Genomic DNA, 22,720 nt, shown 5'->3' with positions numbered 1-22,720 from the left:
TGCCAAAACCCGGCTAATACTGGCTCCAGAGTAGATTCTTCATGCAGACAACGTGCCAGGTAGTTACAACTTAGCATTTTTGGGCTGGGTTCACACATGCAGTACGTGGTGTCCAGTCCTGTCAGTTTATGACAGTAGGCATCAGGATTGTATGAGATTTCTATGGCTTGATTCACACATAAATCTGTACATTTCCGGTCCAGTCCAGTTAGCTTTCTATGGGTGTGGTCACAAATAAAAAGGTGTACTGTTCCAATACTGTCAGGAACAAAAAACTGATGCAAAACTGACAGGACTGGAAATGTACATATTTATGTTTTAACCAAGCCTTAGTGTACCTCTTTTTTTTTTGTAGACAAGAGGTACACTTTAGCTGCCTTTCCTTAAATTATCCCTAGTTATAGAAACAAAGATTGAGCCTGTCTAGCTTGGATAATTAGTATACCATGTTAATATGACTTACTTTGGTAAACTAAGTAGCTGGTTTTTGATTGTTCTGTGAATTAGCTTTACGAAGTTGACATCCCAACTGAAGGCAAAGCTTAGAAAGCGCCGACCCTGTTAACAAAAGAAGGGAGATCACTAGTTAAATACAAGCTTGGGAATGTATATATTCATGCATTTGTCATGACAAATTGCAAAGCTCAACTACACAAGCCTTAGCACTGCTAAGAGAAATAAGAAGGCTGTTACAAAGCAACAACAAAAAAGGGGGTGGGTTGATATGAAGCAAAGGAACATGTTTTTTCCTTACAGTTGGAAAGACTGAGGAAGAACCTCTCATGTTTTTATTGATGTCCGTCTCCACAAGACAGATTTTTTCTTCACTTCCTGTCCTCAACATCTCCACGTGGAGTGAGGAAATCTCTCCAGTGGGTAAACAGAAACAAACAAACAAACAAAAAAAAGCACAGGTGAGGAAATCCCTGCAATAGGGTAATAACCTGAGATTCCAGCACTCCCCACTATAGACATTGTGCTTCTCAATGTGCACAGCTGGAGAGACCCTCATTTCAATTGCACTGGTGACCGTAGACTAGTATTGTTGTCTTCTATGGACAAAATCATGGTGAATACAGCAGGAAGCAGAAGTGAGAATCATGTGATCACAACCAGCCAATGATGCTCTTACAAGTCACCCCTGTCAGTCTGTTGTAGTATGAGAAATAGGGGTGTCGGTAATCTGGCTAACAGGGCAACACAGTATAAAAAAAAACAAAAAAAAAAACCTGATTATATTTTTTAATCCTAACTTATTCTATGTATAATTGAACGGAACCTAAACCAAAGTAAAATTATTAAAACAAACACATTTTGATTTCAAATACATTTTACATACATAACGAGGATGCAAATGAATTTTAGATACTAACCTCAGCATCACTATTTCCTTCCAGCAATGATTCCTCCCAGTTCCGACTAGATCTAGTTAGAAGTAGAAGCCTTAGCCTTATTTCCCTATAGCTCAAAAGGCTAATACTACAGGTTAACAGAGTTCTAACCCGGAAGCTGTTACAAGGTCATCACCATTTTTACAATGGAGGTCGGAGAATTAAATGGATCACAGTGGACAAACAGGACACAGGAGAGGGGAAAGAGATCGATAAGCAGACTACGCGAGAAATATGAGGTAAGTATGCTTATTTTGACTTTAATTTTTCAGCTCAGGTTTGCTTTAACCGCTTCCCGACTGCCTAAAGCAGAATGGTGGCAGGAGAGAGTCTCTTGGTCCTCTGCAACGCATATATGCGTCATCTCGCGAAGAACGAGATTTGACGGGAGCTAGCTCTCGCATGAGCTCCCATTAGTCTATGCAGCGGGTCCTGCCGTTCAGCCTGCCAGCCTTGATTAGCGCTGGCAGGCTGTTTGTTTTAGCAATTAACAAAATAAGTATTTATATAGCCCTGACATCTTAAGCAATGCTGTACTGACTATAGTCTTGTCATTTAACTGTCCCTCGGAGGGGCTCATAAGCTAATCCCTGCCAAAGGCATATCTTGTCTATGTATGTATAGTGTAGTATATTTATCGTAATCTAGGGCCAATTTAGGAGTTTTTTTTGGGGGGGGGGGGGGGGGGTGTTATTAAAAAAGAGTTTTTTTTTGTTTTTTTTTACATGTTGGTATTTTTTATTAATAAAAGAAAATAAATTGCAGCAGCAATCAAATACCACCAAAAAAAAATGCTCTATCTGTAAGAAGAAAAGGAGGTAAAATTAATTTGGGTGCCAAGTTGTACGACCAAGCAATAAACTGTTAAAGTTGCGATGTGCCGAATTGTAAAAAAAAAAATGGCCTGGTGTAAACCTCTGGGGCTCAAGAGGTAAAAACACATATTTTGGCTGGAGTGTCACATTATTAATTCTTGCTTTCTGGTATCTGAAGCTAAAGGGAAAGATTGCTGTTTTCTAATACATGAAGCGATGTTTAAGGACTTAGTAGGGTAAAGTATAGCTTTCCAGTAACTGATATATTACAGTGCTCTATCAGACAAGTTACAGTGACCTTTCATCTCACCTCTTCTTTCTTAATGTGAGGATGACTCATGAAGCATTGAAGCAATAATTCTTTCAGTTCGCTGCTGTCTTCCGACTCGTAGTCAAAGCTGAGCAGACACGGGTGAAGGTGCCACAAGCGACCGATATCACTAACCTGTGGCAAGGAAGCATAGGAAGCTGTCAGAACTGCTTTATGAACATGGACTAATGCTGTGACAGGCAAAAGTAAACATCAAAATAAAGACTCAGCTAAAGGAATAGCTGTCTATAACATAACAATGGATGAGGCCTGTAAACAGCTAGAATAAACAGCCGACTTTTGTGACTCCTCTATAATGGGAGAAGTCATATTGGATTTTTACTCCTAGGATTGGGGCATTTTGATTTATATTACCGTTCATCCGTCGGACATACATTAGGGTAGTATATGGGGAAGATTAGCTGCACATTAGTTTACACTGGAGGTACTCTTTAACCACTTGAGCACCAGCAGGTTCTGGCCCCTTAAGGACCAAAGACTACTGGTACAAAAACCGGGGCTCTCCGACATCATGCCGCACCGACCCGTCGCTCTCTGGCCACTGAAGCCTACTCGCAGAGCTCCGTGAGGCAGTCTGGAGCAAATTTCACTGGCTTCTGACCCTGCAATCACTGTGAGTTGATGTGAACGGCTTACAGCGATTACAAGGTTAGTAGCCAATGAAATCAGCTCCTGACCAGCTCACAGAGCTCTGCTGTCATTGCGACAGCAGAGTGGGGGTCTGCAGAGGCAGCTGGGTAATTGAAATCTTCGTCCTGGCAGGGATGATGGGTCCCAAACAGCGTAGATTCCAATTACTAACGGCCGGAAGCGGTTAATACCCAATTCCAGTGGGTTGTGGGTTTTTTTGTACGAAGAAAAAAAAAAGAAAAAAGGATTGCCTCTACGGCTTCCACTAACCTGATTCAGCCGGATGCTTGGGGGCAGTAAGTACGTTGTTTCTGGCAGCTGACGAAAGCGACAATTAAAGGGACCAACCACCATTTCCATCCATATGTATGGAAGCAGCTGATTCTAACAAGGGTATCGGCATTTCCTGCCGTTTGTGTTAATGCCACGGTAGATCCAGTCATCCCCCCCCCGATGCTACCTGCACCATACAGGAATGTGTCACACAGGGGTTAAGGCACGCCGTGACAACCAAACGATTTTCCTGCTCGGTTGCAGAAAATAATTTGTCATCGGCTAAACAAGCTGCGGCTGCCCCCTGAAGCCCAGGTGGACCAGGTCCTTACACTGCACAATAAGGAAAGTTCACTTGACATCTGCTTAAAGAGAACCAGAGATGAAGCAACCTCATGTATTTTACCTTATAAATCAGTGGGAACATGACAGTAAACACCTAATCTGCTCTTTGTTACATTGTTCTCTGTTTAATTTGCCTGTTATCACCTCTAAGATAAGAATCCCGACTAAGCAGTCGGTCTGGCTTTGCTACAGAATAATTATAGCTGAGACTGTGTTCTTTGCTGTCTTCAAGTCCAAGCCTGCCCCCTGCTGGCTTTGCTCAGGAATCATTATAGCTGAGTCATTATAGCAAAGCCAAACTCAATGCTCAGTCCGGGATTCTTATCTCAGCTAGATAACAGACACTTTTAGCAGTGAGGATGGAACAGAGAGCAGGGTAAATGTTTTCTCTAATGTTCCCACTGATTTCTATGGTAAAATACACAAGGGTGCTTCGTCTCTGGTTCACTTTAAAGCGGATCTGAGATGAAAAACTATAACAAGTAACGTGTCTATATATCTTATCTAAAGTTTAGATTTAGTTTACACAGCAAATCTAGCTGCAAACAGCTTCAACAGAATATGATTATTTCTTCCTGTGATACGACAGCGGCCATGTTCTGTTTTTAAACATTTCATACAGGCAAGCTGATCTGCATCTCCAAGCCTCAGCCTGTGAAAAAAAAAACCTAATTCCCCCTCTTCCCTCTGAAATCTCTGGCTAGTAACACCTCCCCCTCCTCCTACCCAGACTGAGCTCCCATAAGCCCTTGCTTATGCCTGAAAATTCCAAGGCACTCTGAAAACCTGTGGGCGTGGCTTGTTTAGTTTATAGGGAATTAGAGTATTGAAACAAAAACAAAAAAGTATTTGGCTTGAGGAATGCCCTATAAACTATATGTAAGGAACACAATTATGCAATGAGTAAAAGTTTATCTCGGATTCACTTTAAACCATTAAAACAGCATCTTTATTAGATACAAAAGATCATTAGCAAGTTAAAGTAAACTCAAGGTAAAAATAAACTCATGAGATAAAGAATTATATTTAGAGTAGGTTCACATTTGTTTTAAAAACGTATCCGTGGCTCCGTATCTTGGCCCGGATCAAAAACAGAGTCCCGGGGAATCCGTGCTGAAAAACTGGACGGACGGACGGTCCGGACCCCGCACAGAGCCCGGATACACGGAGGGGTAGTGGCAGGCAATGAAAAAACTGATCTCCCTCTATACAGACACAGAAACGGAGGGAAATCCGAATTGCCTACTGCCTGCTACTCCCCCCTCAGCATAGGTGTCCCCAGGTATTGGCTAGAGGGGGAAGCAGCTAGGATGGGGGGCAACGGGCACAGCGGCGGGGAGGGGGTTGGCCCCCCCTCCAACTATTTGCGCAAATGTATGCAGTTATGTTAATGGGCCCTAAGAATTCAGAAGACCCATATTTTAAGTGTTGGTTTTTTGGGAGTGGGGAATTATTTATGTACATGGGGCTTTAATAGGGTAGAGAAACTGATAACATACGGTATATCAACTAAATCCCTGCAATGGTACACTGGCTCTTTAAAAAACAAAAAACTGATAGTGATAATAATACCAGAGGTTTTGCATCAAGGGATTTAGCGAGAAGTAACGAAAAAGCTGTTTTCCCAAATTGTTCCTTCTTTTCCAAGTTCTTCTTCCACCAGGCCTCACACAAACGCAGGATGGCCAGACGCACCTGAGACTCCGACCTGGGTAAAGCCTCCAAAATACCTGAAATATGATATTATACATTATAAAGTCAGCCACAAGACCTCCCACTTTCATTATAATGATAAAGTCAGTCACAAGACTTCTAATGATAATGTAAGTAGGGGACTATATGTGGCCAGCCTGCTTTATTATGCTGATCCCACTCAGGAGAAACGTGCAAAAGACTAACATGGAAAGGATCTTACAAAAGAAAATGTAATCTTACTATTGAGAAGAGCAGCACAATCCAGGAGAGCCTTATAGCTCACATCTTCATCTATCGCAGATATAGAGACTGTGGCAACAATGGTCACTCCGTGTATAACCTCCATAGTGCATTTCTGAGAAACACAAAGACAGCAGCTAAAATCCGCAGTAAAGATAAAGCTGATAGAATAAGAAGTTCAATAGTTCATCATGACTCTGTATGGGTGCTCAGAAAGAAAAAAAAGCGTAGCAGCATCTTTCAACGGGACAGTTCAGTCTTCAAAGCTACATATTTAACATTTAAAGAAAATCTTAAGTGAAAATAAACCGATAGGATAAACACTTATCTATAGCCCCAATGCTAAATAGTTCTTCCTTGGAATCTAATAAGCCTGTTGTATTTAAAAATCAAACTCTACCTTTAAAAAGCCCACACCCCGAGGAAGTGCGCATGCGCTAAATCGGTCAGTGGGAAGTGTCAGGAGACCCCTGACGTCACAATCATACTTTGCAGGTCCGGCGGATGGGTTCAATGGAGGCGCTTTGGTGTCTGTGTACCGCTGTGCCCTGGGTTTTTGGTGGGGGTAGTGTTTTTATGTACTCTTGATCTGCTAGGAAGACACTGAGGATTCTCTAATGGGATATCTCTCAGCTATTTTCACTTATTATAGTGTTATCCAGCATTTCTTTGTTCAGACATCATGTCTTTTTAAAGTTGGTGTTAGCGACCAATCGCTTTTATATGAAATTAATTAAAAGTTAATTTTTAGTCCCAGACAGGGATATTACTGTGTATTATTACCGCTGTGCCCTGTTTGCCTCATTGTTGCCGCCATCGTCCTTTCTCAAGCTAATCTGATGGAAGCCGGACAGACCACATTTTATATTGTCACAGCATTTGGACTTTCCAAAGCCATCAAAACGCGAGCACTGCTATGGAAGCAACTCACTTTGGATAAAGGCAAGTAGCTGTTTGGAACTTTTTATCTTGTATCGAAGCCAGCTGCTTTGCTTACATGCCATCTTCACCTGCAAACTTCATCTTCCATGCTACGGTTGACCGCTGCTGCCTTGCGGTCCTTTGCAATAATTGCAAAGGACAGTGTATTCAAGAAATCATGCTCTTTATTGAGTCATTATATCCACATACATATAGCTGGCCATTGTTTCGGGGGCCACACAGGGTCCCCCTTCAAGGCGTGTGGTTGAAGGGGGACCCTGAGTGGCCCCCAAAACAATTGTCGGCTCTATCTTTGTGGATATAATGGAACCAGCACTGCAAGGTACCACCCACTACTCCCCCGTGCTGCCCATACACACAGAGACACAGTTACTTGAGCTGAGAGAGCCTATCACGGTGTGATAATACATTGTTTTTGATCTGAGTGGACCTCTTTCACTAAAGAGAGATGGGACTTTTTTGTGTATTGAATACTTTTATAGAGCATTGATTGATTGATTATGGTTATTTGGCAATATACACTTTATATATAGCCTAGCAGAATATACAGTATTTTAAGCCCCGCCCATATGTGATGTTGGAGGTTTGTTGTTGCAATGCATGCATTTTTTTTAATATGGCGTACTCAGTGATATATGTATATTGAGGGCCATTTCACACTGGCACGGTGCTTCGCTGCAATTTATGGCACTGCTACCGCAGCCAATGGTGTAATGTAAGTAATGGTGCTTTCATATTACCTGTGGTGCGCTGGAAGTCCTCAATCTGACACGCTTCCAAAACGACGTTACCGCGCGTTCCTGTATTGAACCGGACGTCATGTAAGTCTATGGCGACGCAGGGTTTTTAAAAATGTTGGTGGCGGTGCAGCGAAGTGCATGCACGGAAGTTTGTTTTTACAATACGCTTCCGTATTTCCAAAACAGGAAGTGACCACAAGCGCACGTCACTTCCTGCCTGGATGCCAGACAAGGAATACCGCATAGTAATGTGGTATTCCCCCGATGGCCTGTTATTGCTGGTGCACCGCTGACACCAATATACAGTGTGAAGCCAGTCTGAGAAATCTATTTTTGAAGATTAAAGGGTGAAATGGCATCTTTACAAGGGACAGCTGTTGACAGATGCTTTATTGGGCCCCAACAGACAGATTAAAAAAAAAAAAAACATGATGAACAGAATTGCTTACGATCTCTGAAGCTCCTTCCACCTCCATGTCATCGTCACTCTCCTCATCTATTTTGTGCCACGATTCTATTGGGTTTGCCACCAAAGTCTCCATCAGTAAAGTCTTTAGCTTCTGCCACAGTTCCTCTTTCTGCTTCCTTGGAAACTCTTCCAATATTTCTTCCAGGTCAAAAGGGTCGGTGACATTTTTCTGTAATACACGTGACAATGTGACCTGAAGCCCATCTCCATGGACACATCTGAAAATACCTTCTAACTGCTTAGGACTGGAATACAGGAGCCAGTCTGTCCAATCAAAGAGCCAGAAATAAAAGAAAATTGTGGATCCAGTTTCATTAAAGCTCACTTGAAGTGAGAGGGATATGAAGGAGAATATAGGGAACCTGAAATGAGATGTACTGTATGTGGAGGCTGCCATATTTATTTCCTTTTAGGCTAGTAACACACCAGGACGTTGCGTTTAGGGGACGTTATAGGGCACATAACGTGCCCCTAACGCAACGCCTGGTGCTCTCTGGTGTGGACGTCGGAGTGAGCAGCGTTGTGCAGCTCACTCTGGCGTCCGTGATGCCGTGATGCGTACTCTTGGACGCATGCGGCATCACGTGGTCCCGCCCGGCCAATCGCTGCACAGAGCGCCCGCTCCAGGAAGTAAACACTGCAAATCACTGAGTGCAGTGAATATTAATTAGCCATGTGCCCGGCCGCTCTCCCATCCTCCCCAACATGACTGAGCATGTGCAAACAGTCTAACGCGGCTCAGCCGCGGAGAACGCACAGCATGCAGCACTTTGCTGCGTTACAATGTAACGCAACGTGGGTAGTGTGAACAGCCCACTTGTGTTACATTGCTGTGCGTTGGGAGAGCGTTACAGGCTGCACTAACGTGCGCCTGTAACGTCCCTGTGTGCAAGAAGCCTTAAACAATACCAGTTGCCTGGCAACCCCGATTATCTATCTGGCTGCAGTAGTGTCTGAATCACATTAGAAACAAGCATGCAGCTAATCTGAATAATGCTTATTCAGGGTCTATGGCTAAAAGTATTAGATGTAGAAGATCAGCAGGATAGCCAGGCAACTGGTATTGCTTAAAAGGAAATAAATATGGCAGCCCTCATATCCCTCTCACTTAAGTTGTCCGGTTAATGAAGTATGTATTGTTTACAGTTTATTGTTCGCAAATCTGAAGCAAAAATACGTATGAGATAAATTGTATGTGTAGTACGGATAATAAATTGAACATTAATAGCAAAGAAAAGTGTCTTATATTTATATATTCAGTTATATAGCTTACTTTATAACATTGCAACAGTGAGTTCCAGTTCAGAATCCACACTCTTAAAGAGATACTTAAGTCTGGCCAAAAAAAATGAGTTTAACTCACCTGGGGCTTCCCTCCGCCCCCTGCTGCTGATCGGTGCCCTCGCAGCTCCGCTCCGATGCTCCTGGACCCGCCGGCGACGACTTCCGGTTTTCCCGTCACCGTCCGACAGGCATGGGAACGCAAGTGATTGTTCGCGTTGCCAGCCAAGATAGCACCCCCTATGCTGCTATTGCGGCAAGAAGGCCGCAATAGTAGTATAGGGGGTGCTATTGTGGCTGGGAACGCGAACAATCACTCGCATTCCCATGCCTGTCGGCTGGTGACGGCGACACCGGAAGTCGTCGCCGGCGGGTCCAGGAGCATCATTTTTTTGGGCCAGACTTAAGTATCCCTTTAAGTCTCCTGCTGCTATACCGCTCCAAGGGCTTGATTTACTAAACCGTGATAACTCAAATATCACACCTTATGAAAAGATATCACACCTTACCAAAGATATTTTCATAAGGTGTGATATCTTTGAAAAGGTGTGATATTTGCGTTATCACGGTTTAGTAAATCAAGCCCCAGGTCTTTCTTATGTGTGCCCAGGGCTGTGGAGTCAGAACAATTTTTGGGTTTCAGGAGTTGGATAATTTTTGTACCGACCCAACAGCCCTGCGTGTGCCGTACTTCCATACTGTTACCTTAGCAGCTGTGGTCACGCTGCATGACAACGGCGCTTGTGCGCCGCTGGGGTTGCAGTGCAGAAGTACGGCACAAGTTCAGAGGACAAGGAGTGGTATATCGGCAGGCGGCCGCTGTGTCCCGCTATATCGCCAGCTCCAGGATGGGAGGAGGGGAGTGTCGGCATCCACAGAACAGAAGCGCAGCGACAGGATGCAGTAAGTCCTTCCCTGCGCACTCTGAACTTCTTTTTCCCGTATCTTCTGAATATAAAATGCACCCACTCCCCCCCCCCCCCCCTAGTTTTGGGGCAGAAAAAGTCTCTTATATCCTGAAAAATACGGTAAATCTGATTTTTAAAATATGACAACTGCTTTATTGCAGCAGAACCAGAAACTTGCTTTTTGATTTTTTTTGTGTGAACTAAGCACTGCTATTACTTTTTATACTGTACAGTTTTATTTATTTATTTATTTATTGTATTTATAAAGCGCCAACATATTACGCAGCGCTGGACATTAATTTAGGTTACAGACAATATTTAGGGGTGACAAACAGCAATATGACAATACAGGAATACAAGAAAACCAGATCACACAGCACAGTATGAGTACAAGGAAATACTTAGCCAGTCACTGGAGGGGAGCATGGAGATTAGGCAAGTTAGGTTCACTCAAATGCATAGCATGGGTTCACAGTAATGGAGGTGCATGATCAGGTAGGACACAGAAGGAGGAGGACCCTGCCCAAGTGGAGCGATGGACATATACTGTTGGACTGTATATACAAATTCTTTATGATAACTAAAATCTGAGAAATAGAACAAATTAAATTTATTCGACGTCGGAGCTTTTTTTTTTTTTTTTTGCCAACTCTGACTCCAGGTACCCAAAAATTGCTCAGACTGACTCCACAGCCCTGATTTAATTGCTAGAAATGTACTCAGCTCTGCCGCCTCTTCTTCACATTGTCACTGCTGTGGCAGTGCCTAAACGAATGCGACACTCACAACTAAGAACAGACATTTAGAAACAGAAGGACTGCCTTAGCTTTCCCAAGGTAAATTAACCCAAGGTAGGAGGCATATGGAGGCTGGCACAATTATTGCTTTTTTAACTACTTAAAGTGAACCTCTGGACTAAAAGGCTACTCAGCAGAACTGAAAAGGCTTGGTGTTTCTTTAACACTTTCACAGCATCAAAACTTTGTTTTTCTTACCAAAGCATCATTTTTAGCTAAGCGCCACCCAATCAAAGAAAAAAAGTCCAGGCTTTTTTCGTTGGTGCTGTGCAGAGCATGATGGGATTTCCTATGTTATTCACGTTGCCTAGCAACTGGGAGAGGTGCTCAGGACACAAGACAGTTGAAACTGTATCATGCTCCCTGTCACCTCTTTTTAACCAAAAAGATGGCTGCCATCATGAAATCAAACATTTGCCTGTTCTTTTAAAACAGGGTGGGTAAGAGATTATATTACCTATCTATTTTAATTAACATAACTAATGTAACTTAATGACAGTATGTTTGTTTAGGCTGAAGTTCCTCTTTAAGGACCGCGGTGATTGAAATCTACACCCTGTTTTGGTGGGCTCCTGGCTGGCAGGGCGTAGATTTCAATCACCGCCGCAGCGCGCATCCGCTGTTTCCATCGCTCCCCACCGATCGCGCCGCTCAAACCTGACGTCTCTCACCGCAGCTCACTGGCTCTGCTTGTCTCCATGATGGCAGAGCAAAGTGAGCAGGTCAGGAGCCGATTTCGTTGGCCCCTGGCCGTGTCTATCAATGTAAGCCTCTCCCATTGGCTTAGATTGATAGACACGGTCAGGAGCCAATTAAAGTGACGTGCGGCAGTGACGGCGGTTATGCGATGCAATTCGTCGGGATTCTGTCGGTATTGTACCAGCGGTCTCTGGTCCTTAAGGGGGCAGAGACCGCAGGTACTTAAGTGGTTAAAAAAATAGTAGTTGTAGCCTAGCTGCCCTGCTGATCACTTTGGCTGCAGTAGTGTCTGAATCACACACCTGAAACAGGGATGCAGCTAAGCAAGTCAGACTTCAGTCAGAAGCATCTGATCTACATGCTGCTCAAGGCCTATGGCTATAAGTATTAGAGTCGGTGGATCAGAAGAAAAGCCAGGCATTCTGCATTGTATAAAATAGGTCTCTACCTCGTCTTCCCTTTAAATTCCGTCAAGGAGGTGGGGAGGGGTTAGAAGCCAACTTTAAAATAAGGCTACAATGAATAATGCATCTATATTAGGTTATTCATCAATGCCGCACATTTTAACTACACTGGCCTATTAGCGTGCTAACCTATTAAGCAGAGAAAGCAGGACATTTCTCCAAGCCTGAAGCTGAGTATAGAAAGCAGCAGAGGAATAGGATGGAGCCATGTGTGGAAACAGAGAAGCAGATGAGGACAGTCCTGACTTCAGGCAAGGAAGGCGATTGAGCGTGTCGCTGTAGCTCATAACACTGTGCCTGATCTTCTGCGTTCCTGTAATGCTGAGTGTACAAATATCACTGAACTTACGTGAAGCTGAATGAAGTGGAGGAAATCCTGCACCGTCGCCTTCCCTGTGGCTTGTAGGAAAGCCTCACGCTTAGACATTGTGAGTCCTAATTAAAAGGAGGAAAAACACACTAACAGTAAGCACATCTCTCATGCGTGTCTGTAAATGGAATAACTATACACATCAATGAAGCAAATCCCCCTTTCTGTTTACCCAACATTCTGTCAAAGTGAAACTCCAGCCAAAATAATTTGTTTTACCTTTTAGCTGCAAAGGGTATTAAAACAGCTGCAAGGTTATTACTTATGCCTGTGTTCCTTATATGTGAATCTACAGTAGTTTTTTTATAAAGATCATTGATCATTTCAGGTGAAAATCTAGCTGCCTTTCCTAACGCAATCAGCCAATCCTGCCGGCTGTTACTGTAGTTCCTGCTGTGAATTGCAGCAGGGTCACCTTATCCTCTTTACATAGGGCAGAACGGGTGCTTGCTTAGATTGAGGATAAGTTCTGTACAGATACGTTGCTAGTCTATAGGGTAGCAACGCATACTGTTGCTATGGAAGGGAGAAGGTGGCCAATGGCACAGCGCACAATGGAGGGGGTGGAGTAGGACAACAGGGTAGCCTTGTGCTCAGCCGAAAACGTTCTGCCAGTCCGAATCTATCGGTGACTGAGGCCCGTTTACACATTCTTGGCAAAGACGGCCCCAACTGGCTTCCTAGGCTGAGAGCCAACTAGCCTGCGTACAAAGATTTATCTTCTTGGAAGGACTGTAGTATGTAATATATATACATATATATATATATATATATATATATATATATATATATATATATATATATATATATATATATATACATATATACATATATATATATACACATATATATATATATATATATATACACATATATATATATATACACATATATATACACATATATATATATACACATATATATATATATACACATATATATATATACACATATATATATATACACACATATACATATACATATATATATATATATATATATATATATATATATATATATATATATATATATATATATATATATATATATATATATATATATATATATATATATATATATATATATATATACACACACATACACAAAAACAGTTTTAATTGTGAAGTCTTTTATTGTAGTTGCAAAAAGGAACTGTTAAGCCAGAGCACTTACATGATCTGCACACATTTCATATAAAGTAGAATATGACCAAAGTGGCACACTTTACATGGTTGACATGCTGCAGTAAGTACGAGTTACGCAGTCAAGGTGGCCATACACAATACAATCAAGTCAATCGATTTTCCCTTTTTTTGATAAAGTAATCGTATAAAAAAATCAAAATGCATTGTTTTTCAATTAAAGGGAACCTGTACTGAGTAAAATTATTTAAAATAAACACGAGGTAACTTCAAATGAACATTACATAGTTACCTTGCCATCAGTTCCTCTCAGAAGCTCACCATTTTCTTCTGACAATAATCCCTTCCAGTTCTGACAACATTTTGGGCTTGATTCACAAAAGAGTGCTAACTGTTAGCACGGCCGTTTTCGCGGGAATTTTCGCATTGCACGCAACCGCGAACTTTCGCGCAAAGCGATAACGTATTTGCGCGCAAACGCGAATTTTACCGCAAAATCGATAACATTTTTGCGCGAAAACGTTATCGTTTAGCGCAAAAAATCGCGATCATGCGCAATGCGAAAATTCGCGCGAAAACGGCCGTGGTAACAGTTAGCACTCTTTTGTGAATCAAGCCCTTTGGCAGATCTGAAATATATCAGTTGCTGTCAGTTATAGCTGAGCTATAACCTATATCAGCTATAGGAGAACTGATGTGTCCATGTTTCCCTATGGCTCAAGTGGGCGATGTTACAGTTTAACTGTGTGCTGACCATGGGGTAATGGCCATTTTCAAAATGGAGGACGGAGAATTCCCTTGATCACAGTGGACAAACGGGACGCAGGAGAGGAGTAAGAGATTGATAAGTAGACTACACGGGAGGCAAGTATGACTTGTGCATGTTTATTTTGACTTAATTTTCAGTTCAGGTTTTCTTTAAGGGGGGAAAAAAAGGAATTTTTTTTAATTTTTTCGATAAAAATCTGATCAGACGTATTGGAAAAAAATCAAAAAGCAGTGGCGAAAATGAGGGTCCCGGAAAGCAGCGGTGGGCTCAAGAAGGTTTGGATCATCCGGAGGCTTCCCTCTACAGAAGTAAGCATCTCTTGTTTGTTTTTTTCTTTCCAATGGGTTTGTGCGTTAAAGGACAACTGTAGTGAGGAGACTATGGAGGCTGCTATATGCATTTCCTCTTAAAGGGGTTCTGTAGGGAAAGTGGGGGGGGGGGGGGTTTGGGAATAAAACCGGACACTTACCTGGGGCTTCTACCAGCCCTCTAATCCAACTGCGGCCGCGCGCGTGCTTGCTCCCACGTGCGTCATCGGGAGCTTACTGCGCAGGCACAGTATAAGAAAACTGCTATGGCTAAAAGTATTAGGGCCCCCTTTCATAGTGGCGCGGAGTGGCAAATTGCCGCACTGTTACCGCAGCCTAAAGAAACCCTATGGGGAAGTTCATACTTCCCACGTTGTGGTACGCTGCTCCGGAAGTGCCCAATCTAACACTAGTAGAGAACTACATTACCGTGCGGGACCCGCAGCGACTTGTTTCGGCCCGGAAGTCATGTTAGTCTATGGCGACACAGGGTTTTTAAAAAAGTTGACATTGGGGCGCACATGTGCATTTTTACAATACACTTCCGCTTACCCAAAGTAGGAAGTGACCGCAAGCGTGCGTCACTTCCTACTTAGCTGGTGGTCAGACAGGGAACACCATGTACTAACTTGGTGTTCCCTGAAGGCCTGTTTTTTTCAGATAGTCGATCGCCCACCAAGTTGCCTGATGTATGGCCACCTTTATGCTGCATACACACTTGAGATAAAAGTCTCTGGAAAAGGCAAGATCACAGACCAATTTTACCCCATTCCATGCAGTATGAGAGCCATACTCTACACAGTCTATTCTATGGAGCTGCACTCCCCATCAGATAAAATCTTTGCAAGATGCTGCACACAAAGATGCCCGTACACATTCAAAAGATCATTATCTGCAAAAGATCTCTTCCTGCAATAGATCCATTCCTGCAAAATGCATTCATAGTCTATGAGATCTGCAGATACTCATACACACTTGGTTTAACAGACTTCATCTGCATATCTGGCAATAATCTGCAGATCTGAAAATCCATCCTGGTGGATCTGATCTGCAGATGATTGCCTGCTAAACAAGGTGTGTATGATGATCTGCAGATCTCATAGACTATGAATGCATTTTGAAGGAATGGATCTATTGCAGATACTGATCTTTTGTGTCTGTACAGCATCTGTGTGTGCAGCATCTTGCAAAGATTTTATCTGATGGGGAGTTCAGCTCCATAGAATAGACTGTGAAGGTATGGCTCTCATACTACATGGAATGGGGTATAATTGGTCTGTGAACTTGCCTTTTCCAGAGACTTTTATCTCAAGTGTGTATGCAGCATTAGGGGCAGAGGATCAGCAGGACAGCCAGGCAACTGGTATTGTTTATAGGGAAATAAATATGGCAACCTCAATATCGCTCTCGCTTCAGTTGTCCTTTAAAAGGGAAGGTTCAGGGACTGTTGAAAAAAAATAAAAATCCGCATCCACTTACCTGGGGCTTCCTCCAGCCCGTGGCAGGCAGGAGGTGCCCTCGGCGCCGCTCCGCAGGCTCCCGGTGGTCTCCGGTGGACGCCCCGACCTGGCCAGGCCGGGCTTCTTCTGCGTTCCAAAATGCGCCTCACGGCGGCGCGCTGACGTCATCGGACGTCCTCCGGGCTTTACTGCGCAGGCTCAGAACTATGTCCAGGAACCATGCGCGCTCCCGGCCCGCGGTTCCTTAGCCAGGCAATCAGTGAATCGGGCTATGGTGCCCGATCACCGATTCCTCTCCCCCGCTGAAAAAGCGACAGCTTCTCTCGGAAGCTGCGCCTTTTCTGGCTGTTTTTCCCTGTGCGTCGCTCTAAGCGTATGTTACGCTTAGAGTGACGTCATGTAAACAAACTCATGGCCGCCATCTTGTGGCCAAAAAGTAATACTACCAGTAAAAAAAAAATAAAAAAAAAATCAACACACATTTACATTATAAACCTACTGTTTACATCCCACCCTCCCAAAACTACCCAAATAAAATGTTTAATATAAAAAAAAAAAAAACATTACAATAAAAAAAAAATGTAAATATTTACCTAAGGGTCTAAACTTTTTAAATATCAATGTAAAGATGATATATCTCTATATTTTTTTTATTTTAAACTTATAGTGATAGATGCAAAACGGAAAAAATGCACCTTTATTTCCAAATAAAATATTGTCGCCATACATTGTGATAGGGACATAATTTTAACGGTGTAATAACCGGGACATATGGGCAAATACAATACGTGAGTTTTAATTATGGAGGCATGTATTATTTTAAAACTATAATGGCTGAAAACTGAGAAATAATGATTTTTTCCGTTTTTTTCTTATTCTTCCTGTTAAAATGCATTTACAGTAAAGTGGCTCTTAGCAAAATGTACCCCCCAAAGAAAGCCTAATTGGTGGCGGAAAAAACAAGATATAGATCAGTTCATTGTGATAAGTAGTGATAAAGTTATAGGCTAATGAATGGGAGGTGAACATTTCTCAAGTGAAAACGACGGAACGCGAATGGGTTAACTTCCACTAGTATGATTGAGTTGAGCCAGCATTAAAATCCATAGGGAAATTCCACTAACGTGATTGAGTGAACAGCACCTTCTCGAACAGCTAGGTTGTAGTAATAATACGCCCCCACTATTCAGCAAATTGGAATGCTTCAAGTTGTAAACATTGCTGATTGGAGAGCTGTTCCCTATGGCATTTCGTGCTGCATCACCTCAACTGTACTAGCTCCAAAAAACTTGCAGCTTGCAGCATAGTATTACACACTGTCTGATATTCCTATTGCTAATTATTAGCTGACTGTGAGTTATATACACGTAAAAAACATATACTGCAAACGGAAAATTGTCAGCAGAAAATGTAAGTGTGAGCTTACCCTAAGGCCAGTATTTGGTAGAGTCAATTAGCTTATCAGTTTGCTTTTGGGATTGTGGAGAAACACAAATATGTAGAGAGCATACAATCTGCATGCAAATAGAGTCCTTGACCAGATTTGGCGCAAGTCCGGCTTAGGTGACCCAGTGGGAAACCTCATAGGGAAAGTCCAGTTATGTGATTGGAAGGACAACACCCTCTAGGTTTTGTATAGGTTGTATAATAACAATTTAACTACAATATTCAGCCAATTACTCTTAAAAAAGAATTTAAATTGGGTGAAAATTAGTGAACAACAACTTCTATCTTATATGACTGACATATTAAAGAAGTTTAGCATGCTTAAATGTTTTTTGTAAACATAAGGAAAAAAACACTCTGTGAATCTCTGTGCAACAAATCAGGTGCATGGAAAGATTAAACATGTTAATCGGTTAGAAATGGTACACAGCATTGCATTAGAAATGTACTGCAGTACCTCACTCATATTCTTGTATGTCTATCTATCTATCTATCTATCTATCTATCTCAGTGTTCTCCCCAGGCTCTTTTAGCCGGGTGCTCCACCCGGCTAGATTTGGTGACCACCCGGCTGTCATTGGCTCACCTCCTCACCACCTCCTATGCTGTAAGCAGAGTTGCCCTGCATTTTCATCTCTCCCCACCCGGCTGCTTTTTCATGCCACCCAGCTACTATTTCATGCCACCCGGCTGGAAAATAATTCTGGGGAGAACACTGTATCTATCTATCTACACACACACACACACACACACACAAAAGCCAGGCCATTAAAAAATGGGGGCACTAGGCTACGGGCACTCCCCTAGCTATGCGAGCACAGATGCGCCCCGCTCACCCGTCCTCCACCGCTGTCTGCAGTATATGCACACAGGGAGATGTTGCTTGCATGGCAGTTGGAAAAAGCTGTTATTTCCCACAATGCAATGAGGTTCACAGACAGCAAACTGTCAAGTCTGGAAGCAGGGACACACACAGGGACAGGACGCAGAGACACAGGGGTTTTATTACATAGGATAAAAAAAAAAAAAAAAAAAAAAAATTATATATATATATATATATATATATATATATATATATATATATATATATATATATATATATATATATTTTTTTTTTTCCCCACATGCAGGAACCACAATAGTAGCGGCAGGGCTGTGGAGTCGGTACAAAAATCTTCCAACTCCTCAGTTTCTGACACCACGACTCCGACTCCAACTCTGGGTACCCAAAATGGCTTAGACTCCGACTCCTCGACTCCTTAGTCTAATACTTAACAGGGCTGCAGATTTTGTACAAAAATCATCCGACTCCTCAGTTTATCAAATCAACGACTCCGACTCCGGGTGCCCAAAATTGCCCCGACTCCGACTCCACAGCCCTGAGTATCGGGCCCCAGACCGTGCCCCTGATGAGTAACGAGACAGTTACCAAACTACTGGGAGTTCGCGGGCGGTGGTAGTGAAGAAGAGAAGAGCCTATACGATATACCAATCGATGGAGACACAGCACAGCCCAGCTTTGGCAATGGGGGAGAGCCCATAAACAAAACTATGTGTAATGCTTAGAGGAGCATGTGAGTGTAACTTTTTAATAAAGGTATTACGTTTTTAAACTGAATCACGCTATGAGAGGTTTTTTGACATTGGGACCAGGATCCTGAGGCACCAAGGTTTCCTGGATACATGCGAAATCTGACCAGTCTAGCATTTGTCATAGCATTTTGGTGAGTTTCCTGAAGGGTGCTATTTAGTGGTGGAAAACCTTATGTGAAGTAAACAACATCTACAACATAACGGTTTAAAGTGGATATGAGATGAACTTTTGCTCATTGCAGAATTGTGTTCCTTTCATATAGTTTATAGGGCATTCCTCAAGTCAAATACTTTTTTTGTTTTGTTTTAATACTCTAATTCCCTATAAACTAAAGATACTAAACTAAAGATGCTATCAGTTTGCCTGTGCAATGTCACAAACAGAACATGGCTGCCCTCATTGTATCACAGGAATAAATAATCTTCTAACTGTTGAAGCTGTTTGCAGCTAGATTCGCTCCATAAACTATCTACATTTTAGATAAGGCGTATAGACAAGTTACTTGTTATAGTTAGGTTTTTCATCTTGGATCCGCTTTAAGATTCAGTGGAATAGACACCTTCATGCATCTATACAACAAACTGCACTGGATGTGAAAAACTTTTTATCCTCATATATTGGACTTGAAATAATCTAATTAGAATTGCAGATGAGTGCTAAACTGTGTATTAACAAACTGTGTACAGTCCCCTGAAGTGTGAACCATGGCTTAAAGAGAAACCTTGACCAAGGATTGAACTTCATCCCAATCAGTAGCTGATATCTCCTTTCCCATCTTTGCCTTTTCTCAAATAGATCATCAGGGGGCTCTGTATGGCTGATATTGTGGTGAAACCCCTCCCACAGTGTGATGTCAGGACCACGGTCCTGACATCACACTGTGAGAGCCTTGTTGCATTGTGGGAAATAACAGCTGTTCCAACGGCCAAAAAAGCAAGCAGCATCTCCTTGCACTGACGTCACCTGCTAGCAGTAAAAAATGTCACCAATGTCACCATATGATAAATGTCAGAATGTAAATCAGGGAGAGGAAAGATTTTACAATGGGCAAACACTGACTAAATCATTTATACATAATTATTGTAAAAATTAAGCATTTTGTTCATTACATTATTTTCACTGGAGTTCCTCTTTAAGGACCGTACAGACAGTGGATTAATGTCACCCGTTTTGGTAAGCACCCGGCTGTCATCAGCTCACCTTCTCTGCTGTAAGCAGAGTTGAGCAGAGAAGCGCCGGCCCTGCAATCTCTCATCTCGCGCCACTCGGCTACTTTTTCATGCCACCCGGCTGGAAAAAATTTCTGGGGAGAACACTGCATCGGGACCCAATCTCTCGGGCGACATCGCTGGCCCAACGTCGTACAGACACGGAGTGAGCTATTTCTATTGCCATGCGGGGAGTGGAAGGCTGACGGGGTGGCACTGATATAATATCACGCAGGGCGAGCAATGCCAACAAAGAATCAGCTGTCGCTCTGGGTGCCACTGTACACATGCCGGATTATCAGCTGAGACGGTCATCACTGGCTGCCTCAGCTGGCTTTAATATAGCATGTGTACAGGGCTTTAGTCTACAGTAGACACATACTACTTTGACCGGAATTATTAAATATAAAGAGCTCAAAAGCAGATCAGCACTAGATGCTTTTAAAATGACAACCCCTGGGGGGTTATTGAGGGGGGACTCACTGTGCCTCCAGACCGAACAAACAATCCAGGCATAAAGGTAGAGACAAAATCCGGGCACCAGATGAGTTGCAAACCCCACGTCAATTTATTTAATCCCACCGCAAACAGATACAGGCAGAGAAAAATGACAGCTGTTTCACAAGTCAAACGGGTCTTTGAGGAAGCAAGCGTTTGACTTGTGAAACAGCTGTCAGACCGCCATTTTCTCTGCCTGTATCTGTTTGCGGTGGGATGAAATAAATTGACATGTGGTTTGCAACTCATCTGGCGCCTGGATTTTGTCTCTATCTTTATGCTGTGACAGGAATAGATTGTGATTTTCTCTAGGGACAGTAAAGGTAGCCATCCATCTAGCGATGGGCAGATTCAACTAAGAGATAGATCTTTTTCTGATCAAATCTGATCAGAGAGAGATCTTTTGGCTGCCCATACTCCACAGGCCAATTCCTGATAGATTTCCACATACCGGTAACATTTCTGCCTTGTAACACTGCCTCGCCGCCCCCGTCAAGTCCCCCCCAAATGTTTAATGTACCCCCTGGTGCCCATGCATTTATACTTTACCTGTCTTGCTGTCCTTGAGCGTCCACGTACGCAGTGGCGCCCCACATGGCTGCCAGCATTATAGCATGTTGGGCGCGTGTGTAACATCAAACGTGTCCCACGTGCTATATGCTGGTAGGCACACGGGATCCAAATATGGAAGTACGGCAAACACTCAACAGACGGTGTGACAGGTAAAGTAGAAATGAACGAACACCAGAAAGTACAGTGGATGGGATTTCCATTGCGTTTTTCGTTTGCGATTATCACACTCTGTTACCGCTGTGCCCATGACCGACTATGTCAGCAGGAGATTTCCCAGCATGTCCAATCAATACATTTCTCCAATTATGCACTGAAATTAGTTGAAACATCATTCGTGGCAAGCTCCTGGCGATAAAAATTATCAAATTGGATGGTCCATTGGCCACCAAGTCGATAGGTGCACGGCCACCTTTTTTTTTTAGTGGCCTGACTATATACTCTATAAAACGCTGCAGAAAATGTCAGCACTTTATACATTCACAATACTGTAATCATTGTGTAAACAAAGGAAAACAAGACTGACCAACAGCAAATATAAACATCTCCAAACATCCTAAAAAAAAGAGAGATCATTCTTCACAGGGCTGTACAATCATAGGTCAGTTTTAAGATATGTGGACTATATATAAATATATATAAAATGGACCAAATATATATATATATATATATATATATATATATAAACTTTGTATGTTAGACGTCTTTCTGTGCGTTTAGTTAAACTGCTGGTATCTGTATTTGATGGTTCACATGATTCCGGGATTTATACTCCCAGAAAAGTTCCAGCTTATGATGCAGGGCGGACTAGAGCAGCAGCTGGGGAGACTGTGCTCGGCGAGTAATACCTATAGGTGCCGCATATTCCAATCTGCCTCCCTCCCCTCATCCCTGCACACACATCACCCGGCAATCGTCCATCTACACACCGATTCACATACCGATAAACCAGAGCTACATCCACTGTCACTTCCCGCCTGCTCTGCGATTCAAACTCCCAACCCCCGCCCGACCGCGGCACACCGGACATACGTCATTCTCAGGGAAGAAACAACTTTGCTTCCTGCGTTCCACGCAGCTGGTTGCATTCCTGTGTCGATCAACTCGTTGCGAATGTGTGCGCCACCGAGCTGTACACAGTATGAAATCCCTACTCCGTGACGTAACATTAAATATAAAGTAATATAAATGGTTTGGAAAACACCTCAAATCACTCCAACCTCAATAATCGCAAATACTTTCTGTTAGGCAAAATTCTGCTTCATAACATTTTAGTAAGGAGGCTTTCTTTATTCTGGTTCACCATGAGCTTGCTGGGCAATTTGAAAATGCAGG

The 22,720-nt window shown here is 42.7% G+C and overlaps 1 protein-coding gene across 2 annotated transcripts in view; it reads right to left on the bottom strand.

Moving 5' to 3' along the window:
* NCAPG2 (non-SMC condensin II complex subunit G2) overlaps positions 1-22,405 on the bottom strand; it is a 100,116-nt gene extending 77,711 nt beyond the window's left edge. Inside the window, exons 1-7 of one of the 2 annotated variants that reach the window (XM_068235849.1) lie at positions 22,327-22,405; positions 12,370-12,455; positions 7,852-8,040; positions 5,721-5,835; positions 5,358-5,515; positions 2,517-2,651; positions 464-558 (exon numbers count right to left, since the gene is read on the bottom strand). In XM_068235849.1, the coding sequence (XP_068091950.1) occupies positions 464-558; positions 2,517-2,651; positions 5,358-5,515; positions 5,721-5,835; positions 7,852-8,040; positions 12,370-12,447 (770 nt within the window). In that variant the 5' untranslated portion in view covers positions 12,448-12,455; positions 22,327-22,405. Of the gene's footprint in view, positions 1-463; positions 559-2,516; positions 2,652-5,357; positions 5,516-5,720; positions 5,836-7,851; positions 8,041-12,369; positions 12,456-18,351; positions 18,424-22,326 lie in introns of those variants that run through there. The other variant, XM_068235850.1, reaches the window with a different exon arrangement.
* Between the last annotated feature and the right edge of the window lie 315 nt (positions 22,406-22,720).

The sequence above is a fragment of the Hyperolius riggenbachi genome, chromosome 5 (genome assembly GCF_040937935.1).
Source record: "Hyperolius riggenbachi isolate aHypRig1 chromosome 5, aHypRig1.pri, whole genome shotgun sequence".
Classification (NCBI taxonomy): Eukaryota; Metazoa; Chordata; class Amphibia; order Anura; family Hyperoliidae; genus Hyperolius; species Hyperolius riggenbachi.
Note: the sequence above shows the minus strand (reverse complement) of the source record. Positions and strands in the feature narration are given on the sequence as shown.